At 34.8% G+C, this 15,774-nt stretch overlaps 1 protein-coding gene across 1 annotated transcript; it reads left to right on the forward strand.

The window, feature by feature from the left end:
- Positions 1-7,528: 7,528 nt before the first annotated feature.
- On the forward strand, positions 7,529-15,523 carry LOC110690555 (DNA replication licensing factor MCM3 homolog 2-like). The gene is made up of 17 exons (XM_021867419.1): positions 7,529-7,983; positions 8,089-8,204; positions 8,319-8,527; positions 9,338-9,468; positions 9,553-9,791; positions 9,896-10,132; positions 10,268-10,422; positions 10,501-10,709; positions 10,802-10,967; positions 11,044-11,243; positions 11,372-11,431; positions 11,515-11,607; positions 12,809-13,020; positions 14,417-14,488; positions 14,594-14,735; positions 14,842-14,949; positions 15,136-15,523. Exons 1-16 carry the CDS (start codon positions 7,918-7,920, stop codon positions 14,899-14,901), a joined length of 2,367 nt encoding a protein of 788 aa, XP_021723111.1. The 5' UTR covers positions 7,529-7,917; the 3' UTR covers positions 14,902-14,949; positions 15,136-15,523.
- The last annotated feature ends 251 nt before the right edge of the window (positions 15,524-15,774 follow it).

Genomic DNA, 15,774 nt, shown 5'->3' on the forward strand with positions numbered 1-15,774 from the left:
CTCCAAACTTTACCTTTAAGCCGGAACTTAGATAAAAGGGGTTTGGATAAATCCAATTCGATTCTCAATCTGGTAAATTGCCCCCGTTGTGTCGTGTTATTGTCAATTCGAACGACCTTACCAATTTTACTTCCTATCTTATGAAGAAATTCCATATCAAAATACTCCACAACAAGATGAGGGATCCAAACCCATTTAGTCAGGAACCTTATTGGAGAATCATCAGGTATGAAATTGGGCACCCATTTCCTGATGGTGATGTAATTGTCATCCAACATCCAAGGGCCTAGGGTAAGAACATGATTATAATCCCCCAAATTAGAAAATTGAGTGATAAAGAAATCATGGCCAATGTAAGTGAGGATTAAACCCCCCGTTAATTCCCATTTTCGCTTTAATCACTTCATGAGAGACATGTAACCAATATTGCTATCATACATCTTGATAATCAAGGTGTGCTACCACGTTTACAAATGTGCCTTTTCCCCTCCTTATATAGAAGGATAACTGGACGTTTAGGGTCGTCCACCACATTAGGCGAAGGTTCATCATCATAAGATACCTCCTCATTCTTCTTCTCTTACCATCATTTGGGTGGGATTTTCAGTCAACCTAGGATTGCATACCATATCCTTGAATGATACCCTTGATTGCATATTTATGTTTCTATTCTCAATAGGACCCAAATGAGGTTGATTGTCGTTAATGTCACCATTGCCATCAGGCTGGCGGTCCTTATTGAAAATCAAATGCGTAATTTTTCTCTTCGGTTTTTTGTTTGAGCGTGAGATTTGATCTATTTCTTCAGATGAATGTTCGTGAGAAGGGTTTTTTTTAGCTATGGTTGAGAAGAGCATAGCGAGAGAGAATTTTTTTAAGAGAGTTTTCCTTAAGGTGATTTCTTTTAGATAGGGTGAATGTAGAAAGCCTTATCTCTTTTATTCCGCAATAGTTTTAAATTAAACTTTTAACTTATGATAAATTCAACATAAACTCCTAATTTAGAATAAATTAACACATTTTGTATTTCCACAAATTCAAATTTAAATGAATTCATATGTTAATAAATTTGTATTAACTAATATTTCATTTTACAACCTATAATTTAAATAAATTTGTATATTTTTTTTATCTGAGTTCATTTAGAAGTAGTTACACATGGTGTCATTTTAATAATTTATTTTGATTACTTAATGTACACGTACATAATCCACATTTTTTATATCACCCAAAAAATAGTAATCGGATCCTGTTGTTATTTTTTCGAGTAGTAATTAAGTTTCATTTTAGTTTTTTGATGTGCACATTAATCTATATTTATACTTATATATAGTTAGTATTTAAAAACTCAAACCAAGAAAGACGCTTTTTTTTTATCTTATTACATTTCCTTATCTTCTTTTTCAACTTAATGTGCCACATGTTGTAACGGCGACAATCGAAAAAACGCCGGAAGACACCTCTAGAAAGAGGATGGGCGACATTCATCCTAAAAAATTCTAAGCAAGTTAAATTTGACCGTATGACCGATCTAGAATGCCAATATCTTTCATGATCGATCATCAAATCCGCCCTGTTCTTCCAGCTCCAATCATCACTTCCACCGCCTCCTACACCATGGGCCAACCATGAGTAAGTATGGCACAAACTCTAGGAACAGGGCGTTAGTCCAAAGTGAAAAATAGACGGTAGACAGTTGTAGGCGTCGTTTGAAGTGCGCCTACGTTAGCATGTGTGAATATGATTGGCACTCATAGGAAGTGAGAGTTGACATAATATGATTAAGGACAAGGAAAGTAGGGAGCCGCCAACAAGTTTTTAAGGAACTTGTAAACCGTTCACGGATTATAAAAGGCAACCACGTATTTTTGGTATTAAAAGATATATTTGGCAGACACATCTGGCATCGCCAAATGTTCGGGAGTTCTTCTATTCAATCCAAATAAAGGGACAACGATAGGCAACAACGATTAACCCGTGAAGGTTACACCCCATTCGTAATTCATGAGATTACTAACTCCATATGGTTCGGAACCACAAAAGAAGGAGCGGGGATTATGGTACGAAGTGAGTCATAGAGTTACATTCGCGCGTATTGGCCTCTACTCGATTCTTATAGTGAAAAGTGATTCATGCGATCTCAAAGACATACAAACAAAATATTCAATTTGCTCCAAACTATTATTATGCTAAATTGGTTAAATATTAATGCAACATATAATTCTAAAATATTAGTGATCACTTGATTAAACAACAAGATTAAAAAGGAACCTAAACTGGTTGTCCAAATTATCTTATTAGGCGTGATTTTCAATTACATATTCCCTTTAGATATGCAATATGGTGATCAATAAATATAATAAAATAAACATTAATAATGGAAGCAATTCAACAATAAATTGTTAGTCAAATCAAATAATAATAATAAACCTAATCATGATACTAGCAATAGAAAAAATAAAATAAGTAATTAAATTAATTAATTACTCACATTCGTGCGCTCCTTTAAATTGCTACATCATGAATAAATTGCTAGTAACTTCAATAAAAATAAATCAAATGGAAATTAAATTAAATAAATGTAGAGTTGATTTGGTTCAAACACTCAGTTATTTGTACCTTTCACACCTTGGTTTAAGGACGGAACCTCGGGTCGAGTATGGACTCCTTGGAGTGCTTAAGGGAAGAATGGTGTAATTAGAATTATAGGTTTAAGGCTTAGAATATGAGAGAGAGAGAAGATAATGATTTTTGGTGTGAAAGAGAGGAAGAGAAGAAAAGAGAATGATTTGGTGATCAAGCTTGTTAATGATTGAAAAATGGGTGATATAACCTCTATTTATAATGAAAAAAGAAGGGTCTAAGAATTAAGATAAGATCCGAATTTAATCAGAATAAAACCCGATAGATAGTAGTTTTTGCAATTTTTGATTTTATCATATCTTTTGATCCAGAAATCGGAATAAGATAAATAATATATCGTTGGAGAGATAATGAAGCCTACTTTATAACCCAATTAAAATCAAATTAAAATATTTTGTAGAATAAAAGATATGGCCGAAATAGTGAGACGGTATCAGTTTGGATAGAGTTTGGTATTTCATTCATATCTTTTCCGTTATAGCTCGGAATTGATATTATAATATATCATTGGAAAGATAATTTCAAGAACTATCCAAACATATAATATTTGGATAAAAAATATGAGGCACAAAATTAATATCTAACTATCTTTGAACGTCTTTCAATTCGAATAGAATTAGGACTTTCAAAAAAGAAAAGTTTTGTTCAATGTCCAACACTTTAATCTTATCTTTTTCAAAAAGAATAATTAAGATCTTTTAGAAACTTATATAAGCTTCCAACTAATATTAATTGGTTTAGGGATGGGATTAAAGCTTGTGGACCCTCCACATGATCATTGGGCCGTAGGTAAGGTGGGCTTAGGTTCGGTTTAGGCTCAGTTTAGTATTTTGGCCATAACTTATTCGTTATAACTCAGATTTGGGCTTATAATATATCTTTGGAAAGCTCTTTTGAATCCCCATCCAAATAGTCAATCATTAGACTCAGATTATAGACCAAAATAAACTAGACTAAACGTTTTTATAAAAAAGGACACGAAAATGAATGATTTTAAAGGACACAAAATGAATTATTTTGGGTTTAAAGGCACGAAAAGAGGAAATTAATTTATGGTTTGGGGAAATGGGCTAGGAATTGGGTTGTTTATGAAATGTATTGGGATTGAATAGGATTTAAGTACTCCAAAGATTAAATACCCAACCCGACCAATAATGGAAATGAAAGTTTGTTCATCATCGGGTTTGGTTTCAGGAAGACATTTTTAGGTGTCTACAACAGTCGAACCCGTTTTTTCATAAATAGCCGCCCATGATTCTAGAGTCTCATCTTCCACTTCTAAATGATCGGGGAAAAGGAGAAAAAAAATTCTCGTCTAATTAAATCAAATAAAAATCAAATGCCGCTTCAAACCGTGAAAATGTGATGAATAATCGGTAAAGGACAGATGAACTCAATTGCCTCTCCAAAGAACAACCTCGGTTGAAAATATTCCTACCTGCCCATAAAATTACTCCAAAACATTTTGTGAAGCAAAAAAGGAAAGTGTGAGGAAAAAAGGGGTGAAAGGGGAGTATTTTAAGGGATAAAATGGTGGAGTTACGATTTACTAAAGGTTACCATTTTCACCAAAGGCATTATTTCATTTGTGCCATTGAGTCTATATGAGATAATGTGGCAGATCACTCATCTTCTCTAAGGTGCAAATGGTTAGGGTAAAAATACCTTCTCTGATCATGACACGTGACAAACCAACTCAGCCTAGTTAGGCCAATCAGAGTTGAACGTGTGGTAGGTATCTTACGTCAAGCTTATCTGAATAAGGTTCTACTTATTTACCCTAACAATGTAATTAAGTTAAAACCCTAACATTTCCATGCACCATAAAAGTACATCATTAATAATAGTTAATACACATTGAGAAATGATTAGGGTAGTATAAGTGCAATTAATACCATTCCAATTTATTGTTTTGACTTTTGACCTTTCAAACTAACTTGATCGTTGGAGGCGAAACTCCATTAAATCGGGGTTTCGTTGTTTTGCAAGTGTATGGACCAAGCAGGTCATATTCAGTATTGTAACATTCAAGTGGGATTTCCAAAAAACCTTAAGCTAATATTGACAAAGTAACCCCTGCAACACAGACCGAGTAATCCATATAACATTAACAAAGTAAACCTCATAATGGCTAGTCAACATTTAAGAATTTGTGTATTTTTAGATGTTCTATTACCCCTTTTGTGTTTTAATTAGTGTTAAATTTTGACTTCTTTCACTGTTCACATAATGTTTTTGACTTGATTAATTTATATATATGTTATTGTACATTAAATTGTTGGATTCGTTATAATGTTTACTTTCACAATATCAATTTTTTAATAACTTTCCTAACATACAATTCAATGAGATAAATTAATGGTCAAAGCCAACTAAGTCTCAACATGTGTGTGTTGGTCAAAGTGTAACACTTATTGACTTACTACTTACTAGGTTAGATCCCATCCTTAAAAAAAAAAAAAGTTAGATCCCGTGCCGCGCACGGTAATTTTCAATAACTATTTTTTAAACTAACACTATATTAAATTTTTTACTTTCGTATGTTATATTTTTATCAATTGAATAATGAATAACCAACCAACAACAATAATGGTAGGAAAAATCACACTAACAATAATCATACTTGGTAGGTATATTATTAAAGTATTCTTATTTAATTATAGAGTTAATTTGATGAAATTCTAATCATAAATTATGCAAAGAAATAATCAAAGTATCATTTTTTGATTTGATATTCGAATTTAATTATTTAAGCTCGTAGCTTCTATTCATAATAAAAAATCAAGAAAAATATATAATGTTTGTCTTTCCTACAAAAAAAAAGTCCATATTTCACTAATTATGTTAAGTTTATATATAAGTTTACAGTTGATATAATTATCACAAGATTAGAATATAAATATATATATATATATATATATATATATATATATATATATATATATATATATATATAAGGTAAAAAAAAAGAGTGACAGGAGCAGCGCCAGGCGACAGCTGTGTCGTCTCGCGCTAAGTCAAAATTAAAACGCGATTTGTACGCAGAATCATCCTCTTAATACGATTAAGAAGCAACTAATTCTGCGTTAAGCAAATTAAAATCATATTCGTGACAAATCACATATTTTATTCAAAATATAATTATCAATCCTAATCTTATTAGAATTTGAAAGAACATTCTAGATTATTCTAGAAGATTAAAATCAATCCTAATAACTTTAGGAATGATAATTAATAGGCCCTCCTCTAGTTCATTGGGCCACATGTAAAATCATTTTGTGTCTAATTTAATTTAATCCATAACTTCCTCATTATTCATCGGAATTGAGCTTATAATATATCGTTGGAAAGCTCTTTTCGAGCCCAATCCAACTACACTACTATTGGACCCTTATCATGGACCAAACTAAATTGGACTAGCTATTTTCATAAATAGAGTAAAAGAATAAATATTTTTGAAACAGAAAGAGAGATATAAAAACATCCATATCACTAGACTTTTCACACGTTCACCTCGTTCGATAATCAAATGACGTGAAAGGTATTCATCACTGGGTATTGTTTTGAGGAGACACATTTGGGTGTCTACACCTAGGGAAAACTAAATTTTGCCTTGGATTGCAAATTGAGCACTTGAGTCATGGTATTTTTGTCCATCAATCAAACTATACATAAAGAGTTTTGAAAATATTCTTCATGGACAAATCAACTCCAACCAACTTCCCAACGGTTGTTCATTCTTTGAATGTGAAAAATGATCCATTCAGACCCCGAGAAGAAAATGAAAAAGTTTTGGGTCCAGAAGTATTATACTTAAGTGCAATTGGAGCCTTAATGTACTTAGCTAACAACACTAGACCCGACATAGCTTTCTCGATGAACTTGTTAGCCAGGAACATCAATGCGCCAACATATAGGCATTGGAAGGAAGTTCGACACTTACTCTGGTACCTACGAGGGACATAAGACCTTGGTTTATATTATCAACCGAAACAAGTTGCTACTCTCATTGGGTACACAGACGCTGGATACTTATTGGATCCTCAAAATGCCAAGTCACAAAATGGATATGTGTTCACTTATGGTGGCACTGCAATATCATGGAAATCAACAAAGCAGACATTAACCGCGACATCATCGAATCATGCAGAGTTGATAGCTCTTTATGAAGCAGGACGAGATTGTGTATGGCTAAGGTCGATGATTGGTAATATCCAAGAAGAGTGTGGAATGAACGCAATAATAAGAAATCCAACCATCATCTTTGAAGATAATACAACATGCATTGCTCAAGTAACTGAAGGATATGTTAAGGGAGATAAACCAAAACATATTGCCCCAAAACTATTCTTCACGCATGATCTGCAAAAGGGTGAGAAAATAGATATCCAGCAAATTCAGTCTTGTGACAACCTTGCCGACCTATTCACCAAATCACTTCCTTCGAAGAAATTTGAGCAATTAGTTCACAAAATCGGAATGCGGCATCTTCGTGAACTATGCTGAAATCAAGGGGAGTATTATATGTACTGCACTCTTTCTCCCTTCAACCGGGTTTTATCCCACTGGATTTTTCCTGACAAGGTTTTTAACGAGGCACTATACCAGAGCATATAATACTATATAGTTGTACTCTTTTTCCCTATCTATAGTTTTTATCCCACAGGGTTTGCCTAGCAAGGTTTTTAATGAGGCAACTCGTTCCCCATTCCATGTGAACGTTCAAAGGGGGAGTGTTGAGAAAAATACAAACATGATTAAAGTTTATATGAGATTTTAACTGGTTAATGTAAATTTTACCAAGTACAATAATTTGCATGTAGTACAATAGTATATACTATTATTTGGCTATATATAAGCAAGTTCACGTATTGTGAACGAAGTTGCAAGAACAAAAACTTTTTATCATACTACTACTTGCTTTCTATCTTTATCCCTTCACAAATAAATCTCTTACCATTGGTAAATATTTAACATAAAGGAATTTAATTTCCATATATTTGCAATTCATGAAAAATTCTAATTGCTTGTGAACCAAAATAAAAAAGAAAAGGAACGAAAAAGAAAGACACATACCGTACATCACACTTGTTCCCGCCAAATTAAGGAAGAAAACATCACATTTTCCCGCCAAAACCAAAAACCCCTACTCCCTCATCTGAAAACCCCGCCCTTCCTCCCGTCAACCACCATTTCCAAAACTCCCTCTTTCTCTCTCCTCTCTCTTCTTTCTCTCTCCTCCCATCTCTCTCATCGGCCATTGTTGCGCTTTCAATGGATATCAGTGAAGAAACATTTGCAGCTCACAAGCGCACCTTTCTCGACTTCTTAGATCACGACGTATAAACCCTAATTTCATCTATTCTAATTTCCAATTTCCTCAACATTTCTTCTCATTTTTACTCTAATCTTCACCTTTTTCTCTTTTGTTCTTGATTTGAGCAGGTGGGTCATGGAATCTACATGGATACCATCCGGAAAATGATTACGAACAAGCAGCGCCGCCGCGTAATCGTCAACCTCTCTGACCTTCATGACTACAATTCCGACTTAGCTCGCAGGTTGATTTATCTTATTTCTGCTGATAATTTTACCCCTTTTGATTAATTTCCTTAATTTGAAAAAAAAAAATTGAATTTTTAAAATTAGGGCTTTTGGGTTTTGTTGATTGTTAGGTTGTTGAGGAATCCTACTGAGTACATTCAACCGTTTTGTGACGCGGTGACGGAAGTTACTCGGAGTATTGATCCTAAGTTTTTGAAGGAAGGCGAGCAAGTTGTTGTAGGTTTTGATGGCCCATTTGTTTCTAGAAGGGTTACTCCTAGAGATCTTCTGTCCCAGTTCATTGGTTCTATGGTTTGTGTCGAAGGAATCGTTACGAAATGTAATTTTTCTTTCCCTCTTTTAGCTTTGTCCTGATTATTTGGTAGTATAGTGTTCATTTATGCTGTTTGATTGTCAGTTTGTGTCGAAATTTGTGTTTGTTTTGGTTTAAATATGATATTTTTGGTTTGAGTTTGATTTGTTTTCTGTAATTGTGACCGATACAAGCTTGAAGTTTTGTTCGTAAGTCCTGGGATTTATTTGTATCGGTCCCTTTGGTATAGAGCCATAGAGGGAGGTTAGGGGTGAGTAGTTGGCATTTGGGTATGTATTATGTAACCAAAAGAGTGAGAAAGAACTTGCCTGTGTAGTCAATTGGAGAAGTCTGAAAATGGGCAGTTGATTAAAGAATGAAAAATAGCATTATTATGATAAAAGATGGATTTTGTCGCATTTTGTCAAGCAGTATTTGGCAGTAGAAGTGGTTGAATTTGGTTTTTGACTTTTGAGATTTGTACAATTACTAATTTACTATTAAAGATCATTTGTTTCCTCTGAGTCTTTGGATCAGGATGAGTGAGGCTTTTTGGTGTTCCCTGAAAGTCGAAACCTGTTATGACGATAAGTTTGTCTATTAGAATGAAAATTATAAGTGTTTGTGCAATTTAGCCAACTTTAAATAAGGACTGAGGTTTTTCTCAAAACTCATGCGCCATTCTATATGCTTTGCTGAAAGAATTTGAAATAAAAGTAATCAATAACTGCTGTCAGATTCAAGCTTTAATTCACGCATGCCTTTTTAATTTTCTTATTTTGGTAGTAATTATCACATTTCATAGAATGCTACTAGTTAACTTTTTCCTTCTTTCAGGTTCTCTTGTGAGACCTAAGGTTGTAAAAAGTGTTCATTTCTGCCCCTCAACTGGCAGATTCACTTCCAGAGAGTATCGAGATATTACATCTTCTACAGGCTTGCCTACTGGTTCTGTCTATCCTACCCGGGTAATGCTCAATTTTCGTCACCTAAGACTTTGTTTATCATAATAAGCATGTATGTTTTTTCTTATGACAAAAACACATTTATAGGATGAGAATGGAAACCTACTGGTGACTGAATATGGATTGTGTAAATACAAAGATCATCAAACTTTATCAATGCAAGAAGTGCCTGAAAAATCTGCCCCTGGCCAGCTTCCAAGAACTATAGATGTCATAGTTGAGGATGACCTTGTTGATGCATGCAAACCTGGAGACCGTGTTGCAATAGTTGGGGTCTACAAAGCTCTACCTGGAAAAAATAAGGGTAGTGTGAATGGAGTTTTCAGGTTTGGCCACTCACAATATAATGGTGCTGAAGCTGTTTTTCTTTTACTTTGGGCCAGACTGTTTACACATTAATTAGCAATTGACATGACCATTGTTTTCATAGGACAATTCTCATAGCTAATAATGTGACCCTGCTGAATAAAGAGGCAAATGCACCCATTTATTCCCCTGAAGACCTGAAGAACATTAAGAATATAGCTGATAGGCAAGATATATTTGATCTGCTTGGCAATTCCCTTGCACCATCTATTTATGGACACTTGTGGATTAAGAAGGCAGTTATATTACTAATGCTTGGTGGGACTGAGAAGAATTTGAAGAATGGAACTCACTTAAGAGGGTTAGTTACTTACAAGTCTTACATCTAAACTTTCGGCTTCACTTCTTTCTTTTTTTCTCATCAGAATTACAGTGGTCCTTTTTGATACTTGTATTTCACTAGAAAGACTGCTAACTAATAATCCTTTATTACCAGTGACATAAACATGATGATGGTTGGTGATCCTTCTGTTGCTAAGTCCCAACTGCTAAGAGCAATCATGAATATTGCACCGTTGGCCATTTCAACAACTGGTCGGGGCTCCTCAGGTGTTGGTCTGACAGCAGCTGTGACTTCTGACCAGGAAACAGGTTATACCCCTTGAGATGCTCTAGTCATTTTCTCTGATTTTTCTGACTGCTCAATTAACAAGTGTTTGGTGTGAACAGGAGAAAGAAGGCTAGAGGCTGGAGCCATGGTTCTTGCTGATCGTGGTGTCATATGCATTGATGAGTTTGACAAGATGAATGACCTAGATCGTGTTGCTATACATGAAGTTATGGAACAGCAGACAGTCACCATTGCAAAGGCTGGTATCCATGCATCCCTAAATGCTCGATGCAGTGTTGTGGCTGCTGCAAATCCTATCTATGGAACTGTAAGTTGAGCTCCGTGTTATTTTATACGCATGCCTTTTCATGTACCCTTTGTTTTATGCCCTGATTTCGAAATTGTTATTTTGTGCTGCAGTATGATCGATCATTGACTCCCACCAAGAATATTGGATTGCCTGACTCTTTACTTTCTCGTTTTGATCTGCTATTTATTGTGTTGGACCAAATGGATCCCGAGATAGATGGTTATATTTCTGAGCATGTCTTGCGTATGCATCGTTACCGCTCCCAACTGGATGGAGGTAACTACCCTTTTATGTGGAGTATATCTCTTAAACTCTGTTTTTGAAATGTATACCTAACTGTCTATGTATGTAGGAGACGGGACACTTGATAATTCACAATATGGGGAAGAAGAAGAGGTAGATGCTGGTTCATCTGTCTATGTCAAGTTTAATAGAATGCTGCATGGAAAGAAGGCTCAGAGGGGGAGGAAGCAAGAGACTTTAACAATTAATTTTCTTAAGAAATACATTCATTATGCAAAGCACAGAGTCCAGCCAGAGCTGAGTGACGAGGTAGCCAAATTTTAACATGCTACCCTCCTTTGTTTTACTAACTAATGTCTATGTATTGAACATAGTTTCATAAAATAGAAATTGAAGATTTATATTTTCTTGCTGATTCTTGTAGTCTTTGTTTGCAGGCATCTGAAAATATCGCAACTGCATATGCAGAGCTTAGAAATGCTAACTCAAATGCTAAGGTAAATTTCCAAGCCACTGTTTGGAAATTAATTTCCATGTACATGATTTTACTGATAAGTGAAAAAAACACTTTTTCTTGTAGGGTGGGGGTGGAACTCTGCCTATCACTGCCAGAACACTTGAAACAATTATACGACTTTCAACTGCACATGCTAAGCTGAAATTGAGCAGAACGGTAACTAGAACAAATGCTAAAAATATTGGTGTTTGTTTTTTATTTGTTTATAAATCAGAAGCCACTAAGGGGTTTGGGATTCTTCCTGCTGGCAGGCTGCTGCTGTCACTCCATTTTATAGTCCTGACTCCTTGATGGCATAGTCAGTTATTCCTGTTTGCATCTTGTTGGTTCTCATTCTTATCAATGTTAAGCTTAATTCTCTTCATCTTATTCTTGTTACTTATTCTTGATAAAATCAAATTAGATCAGAGTATCAGACTTCATCAGAAAAATCTAATCAATCAAAGCCTTGATCAGAAAAATTCAGATCAGAAAATCAGTCCAGACTAGACAAGATTTTAAAGGAAACTAAACAAACCAGACAAAGAAATCAGACCAGACCCAGGTCAGACCACAAAATTCAGATCAGACCAGACCCTGCTATTAGTCTATCATTGTGAATGAGTAGATTAAGGTCAAAGGTACCGTAGTGAGAGTTAACTGAATGATAGTCTGTGAGTGCTTAATATACGTTTTCAAAGGAGTCAAAGCTTGCCAGGTTATATGAAGTAGAGCTGTGTCTTTTGAAATAATCATTAACTGGTTTAATTGAATCCAAAAGCCAATGTTACCAAGTAAAAGTTGCCCAAGTGAATTTGAATCGATTGTCATTAGCCATTTTGATGTCACTTCTGCTGTATCTTTTGTAAGAAAATCTTCATAGCCTGGATAAAATAATTTGGGTAGGTAAAAGAAGGGTCCTATCAAGGTGAAACCCCACTAGACAATTTGAAGAGTGGGTGGAAAGATACAGGAATTCCTTCACCAAATTGCCCCTAGTGGAGATTGAACCTCCAACCTCATGGTTGTAAGGTACTCTTCTTTCCACTAGGCAAACCTTAGCTTGGTTTAGTGTGGATAAGGTTGATAAAGTTGGTTGAATGACTTGATTCTTTCACAAATTCTACAATTCTTGGAGTTTCCAACTTGTTTGTGTGCTCCGTCACTTTAGGAATACGGAAAATATCTGGGATGTTGATTTAATGAAAAGATCGACTTCTCTGCACGCTTTACCAACGTTTGGAAACACACTATTCTAGTTGTTCATCCTAGTAGAGGTCTTTTATAATAGTACTTGTCTATTATTCCAGGTCACTTGTTAAGGTTCTTTATTATGTTTTTATTATGATAGGACACCAAGTTAACAATTGATTTACAGGTTTTAAAATCTGATGTTGAAGCTGCTCTTAAAGTTCTTAACTTTGCCATATATCATAAAGAATTGACTGAGATGGATGAACGTGAGCAAGGAAGGGAGAGAGAAATGGAAAGGAAGCGCCAAGCTGATCGTGATGCTAACAACAATGAACGAGTTCAGCGTCATCGTCGCAATGATAGGTCTGGCCAAGGGGATGAAGCTGCCACAGAAGGGTATGTAATGAGCATCCTTGTTCTTTATATGTTTCTCACATCTCTCACAATAACATTTCAATGATTGAAATTTGAGAAGATTATATTAAATACTTGTTGCATTAAATATCACTGGCATTATCTTAACTAATAAAATGATAGCAATCCAGGGGTCAATATTTATGGACTCTTGACAATTCAATAGTTTTCTGAATTCATGCACGTGAACTTTAGTGGCTATGTACTACAAAAAAAAAAAACATTGCAATAACTTGGTGATTGCGTAATTCTTTTGTCATCGTATACCCTCATTTTATCTTTTACCATTTGCATTTGATTGGTGAGTGATGAGATGATAGTAGACTCAAGAATGTATTCTATTCTTCCAAAGCTTATACTTCCTCCATTCCAATAATATTGCAACAAGGATGAAATTACTTATTCCAAAGCATATTTTATATGTTAAATATCTATAATTGTATAAGAGTAAAATTTTTAAAAAGTTAATATTGTGAAAGTATATGAGTTGAATCTAACAAGATGTCACATGGTTATATTTTGCTTAATGTATAAATCATATTATATGGCCAAAAAAGAGTGATAAATAGTACAAAAGTCCCATTGTTGCAATATTATTGGAACTAAGGGCGGAGCCAAGCGGGGCGGAGCCAAGGGTGGGCCATGGCCTCTCCCTTGGCTCAAGATAAATATTAAATTAGCTTATACTTGTTATAAGTTGTAGTGTAGAAGAGTTGGTTTTTTCCATGTGATTGTGGGCAAGATGTCTAGAGTTCAAACCTATGCATAGATATGATCTTGGCCCCCCTCACTTTAAAATTCTGGTTCCGCCACTGATTGGAACGGAGGAAGTAATAGTTTTAGGGACTCTTTATCGACCCCCTTTTTTTTTGGGAAAAGTCAACAACCCTTGAAGTAAAATTGCTATACATTGTTTTTAGAATAATAATGGACTAAATTAGAATGACTCGGTTTATGGGTTATCTATTACGAAGTAGAAAATAATCATTGAGTCAAGGGCCGATTGACAACAAGCGAACAACTACCAATGCTGTGAGGTAACTATGTAAGATTGCATACATCTGCATTAAAAAGCAACATCTGAATCCTCTCCAGCTGGTGCCACACAAAAGTTCTTTAGAGGCATTAAATTATGTTAGTGTTGATGGTATGTATGTTGTCTTTGAGTGAATATGATCAGGTTTAAACTTCTTAAAAGGAAGTGCATCTAGCTTATTAAATACTAATCCAATTATCTCCTGCCTTGTCCATCTTCACTAGTGTATGAACAAATATCATGAGCTCAAATTGTCGAGCAAGCTGTAAATGTTTTGGATGAATGGTAGTCTACCCCATTTTACTTTTTCTTTTAACTGATGGTCTTCTTTCCTCAACTCAGTGAAGCAACCGAAGCTATGGAAGTTGATGAGCCACCAGCAGACCAGTCAGCAATCAACATATCTCCTGAGAGGTATGTTTGCTCTACTCTTTTTATATGCTCTCTTCACCTAATACTTAATGTATTCCTTGATTTGGACTGCTCACTGTGTTTACCTTTTGCCTTTTGAAACTACAGGGTGGAAGCATTTAATTCTATTTTTGGTCAGCACATGCGAGCAAACTATTTGGATGTGATAACTATTGCAGATATTGACAGGGTAATCAATGAAGAGGCAGCTACTAGCTACTCAAGGGCAGAGATAATGTTTCTTTTAGAGGTAGTTGCTCACATACATTAAACATATTTCTCTAATTTCATAAAGTATGGCTTAGTCTTCTGCTGAATTGATGAACTAATGATTAAGTTTTAATGTCTGCCTGCAGAGATTACAAACGGATAACAGACTGATGATTATGGCTGACATGACAGTGCGCATGATGTAGAATTTTCTGTCAGGAAAGCATCAATGCTTTCAATTTTAAAAAATGACGGTAATTGACTATTTTACGAGTCCCTTTTTCAGTGTCATAGATGAATAATACATACAATAGTTCATAGGTCAGTGGTAAATGCACAATTAAAGGCCCTGTCAAAAAAAAGGCCCTGTGATTTCCGCGTGGTATAGGTTTGTGAAACTAGGTTGAAATTCAGCTGATAGTTCGTATTGTGAATTGCAGGAGATTGAATCATTCAAGCAGCATATTTGATGTAACAAAAAGTACAAGTTTGCATTATTTTATGTAATGATGATGAGGCAGGTGGATGTAAACCGAAACTTTGTAGTTTTTAGTGTCACCATGTTGTGTATCTATAATTTATATGAAATTGGATGCAGCTTGGTGATTTTAGATAGCTTTCAGATTGTGTTTGTTGTAAATGGTTTGTACCTTGCCTAAATCTTAAGCTAATTAGATTTGTTGGTTAGGACTCTACTGTTATTATGCTGCTTAGATGTCAGTGCAGATGAGCTAATTTCTTAGGCGAGGCATACTTACAATAACCATTTGCAAATCATTCAAATTAATTCCAAAAAAAATATTGAGTTCTCTTAATTTAGAGATGTCATCTTTGTCTTGCAATAGAATATCGAACTTCTGACTAGTACAAGAACTGAAAGTTAATTTTCTCCTCCATATATTGGACAACAAAAACATGATTTTTGGCTCTTAAATGGTAACTAATTTGCTTGCTATTCTCTGTCAACCTGTCAATTTTGATAACAACCATCTGAAGAAAGTTAATTGGTGCAATGGTGCTAGGAGATTGAATTTTGGATAGGAGAATAAATTTTTTTTGGGTTTTTTTATGCATTAAAC

This window comes from Chenopodium quinoa, unplaced genomic scaffold, assembly GCF_001683475.1.
Source record: "Chenopodium quinoa cultivar QQ74 unplaced genomic scaffold, ASM168347v1, whole genome shotgun sequence".
Classification (NCBI taxonomy): Eukaryota; Viridiplantae; Streptophyta; class Magnoliopsida; order Caryophyllales; family Amaranthaceae; genus Chenopodium; species Chenopodium quinoa.

Bases quoted from the DNA above. Each gene is read 5' to 3' on its own strand.
- LOC110690555 (XM_021867419.1), top strand. From the start codon at position 7,918: ATGGATATCAGTGAAGAAACATTTGCAGCTCACAAGCGCACCTTTCTC. The intron at 10,423-10,500 runs GTTATACCCCTT...TGGTGTGAACAG, and splicing joins GACTTCTGACCAGGAAACAG to GAGAAAGAAGGCTAGAGGCT. The intron at 11,432-11,514 runs GTAAATTTCCAA...TTTTTCTTGTAG, and splicing joins ATGCTAACTCAAATGCTAAG to GGTGGGGGTGGAACTCTGCC.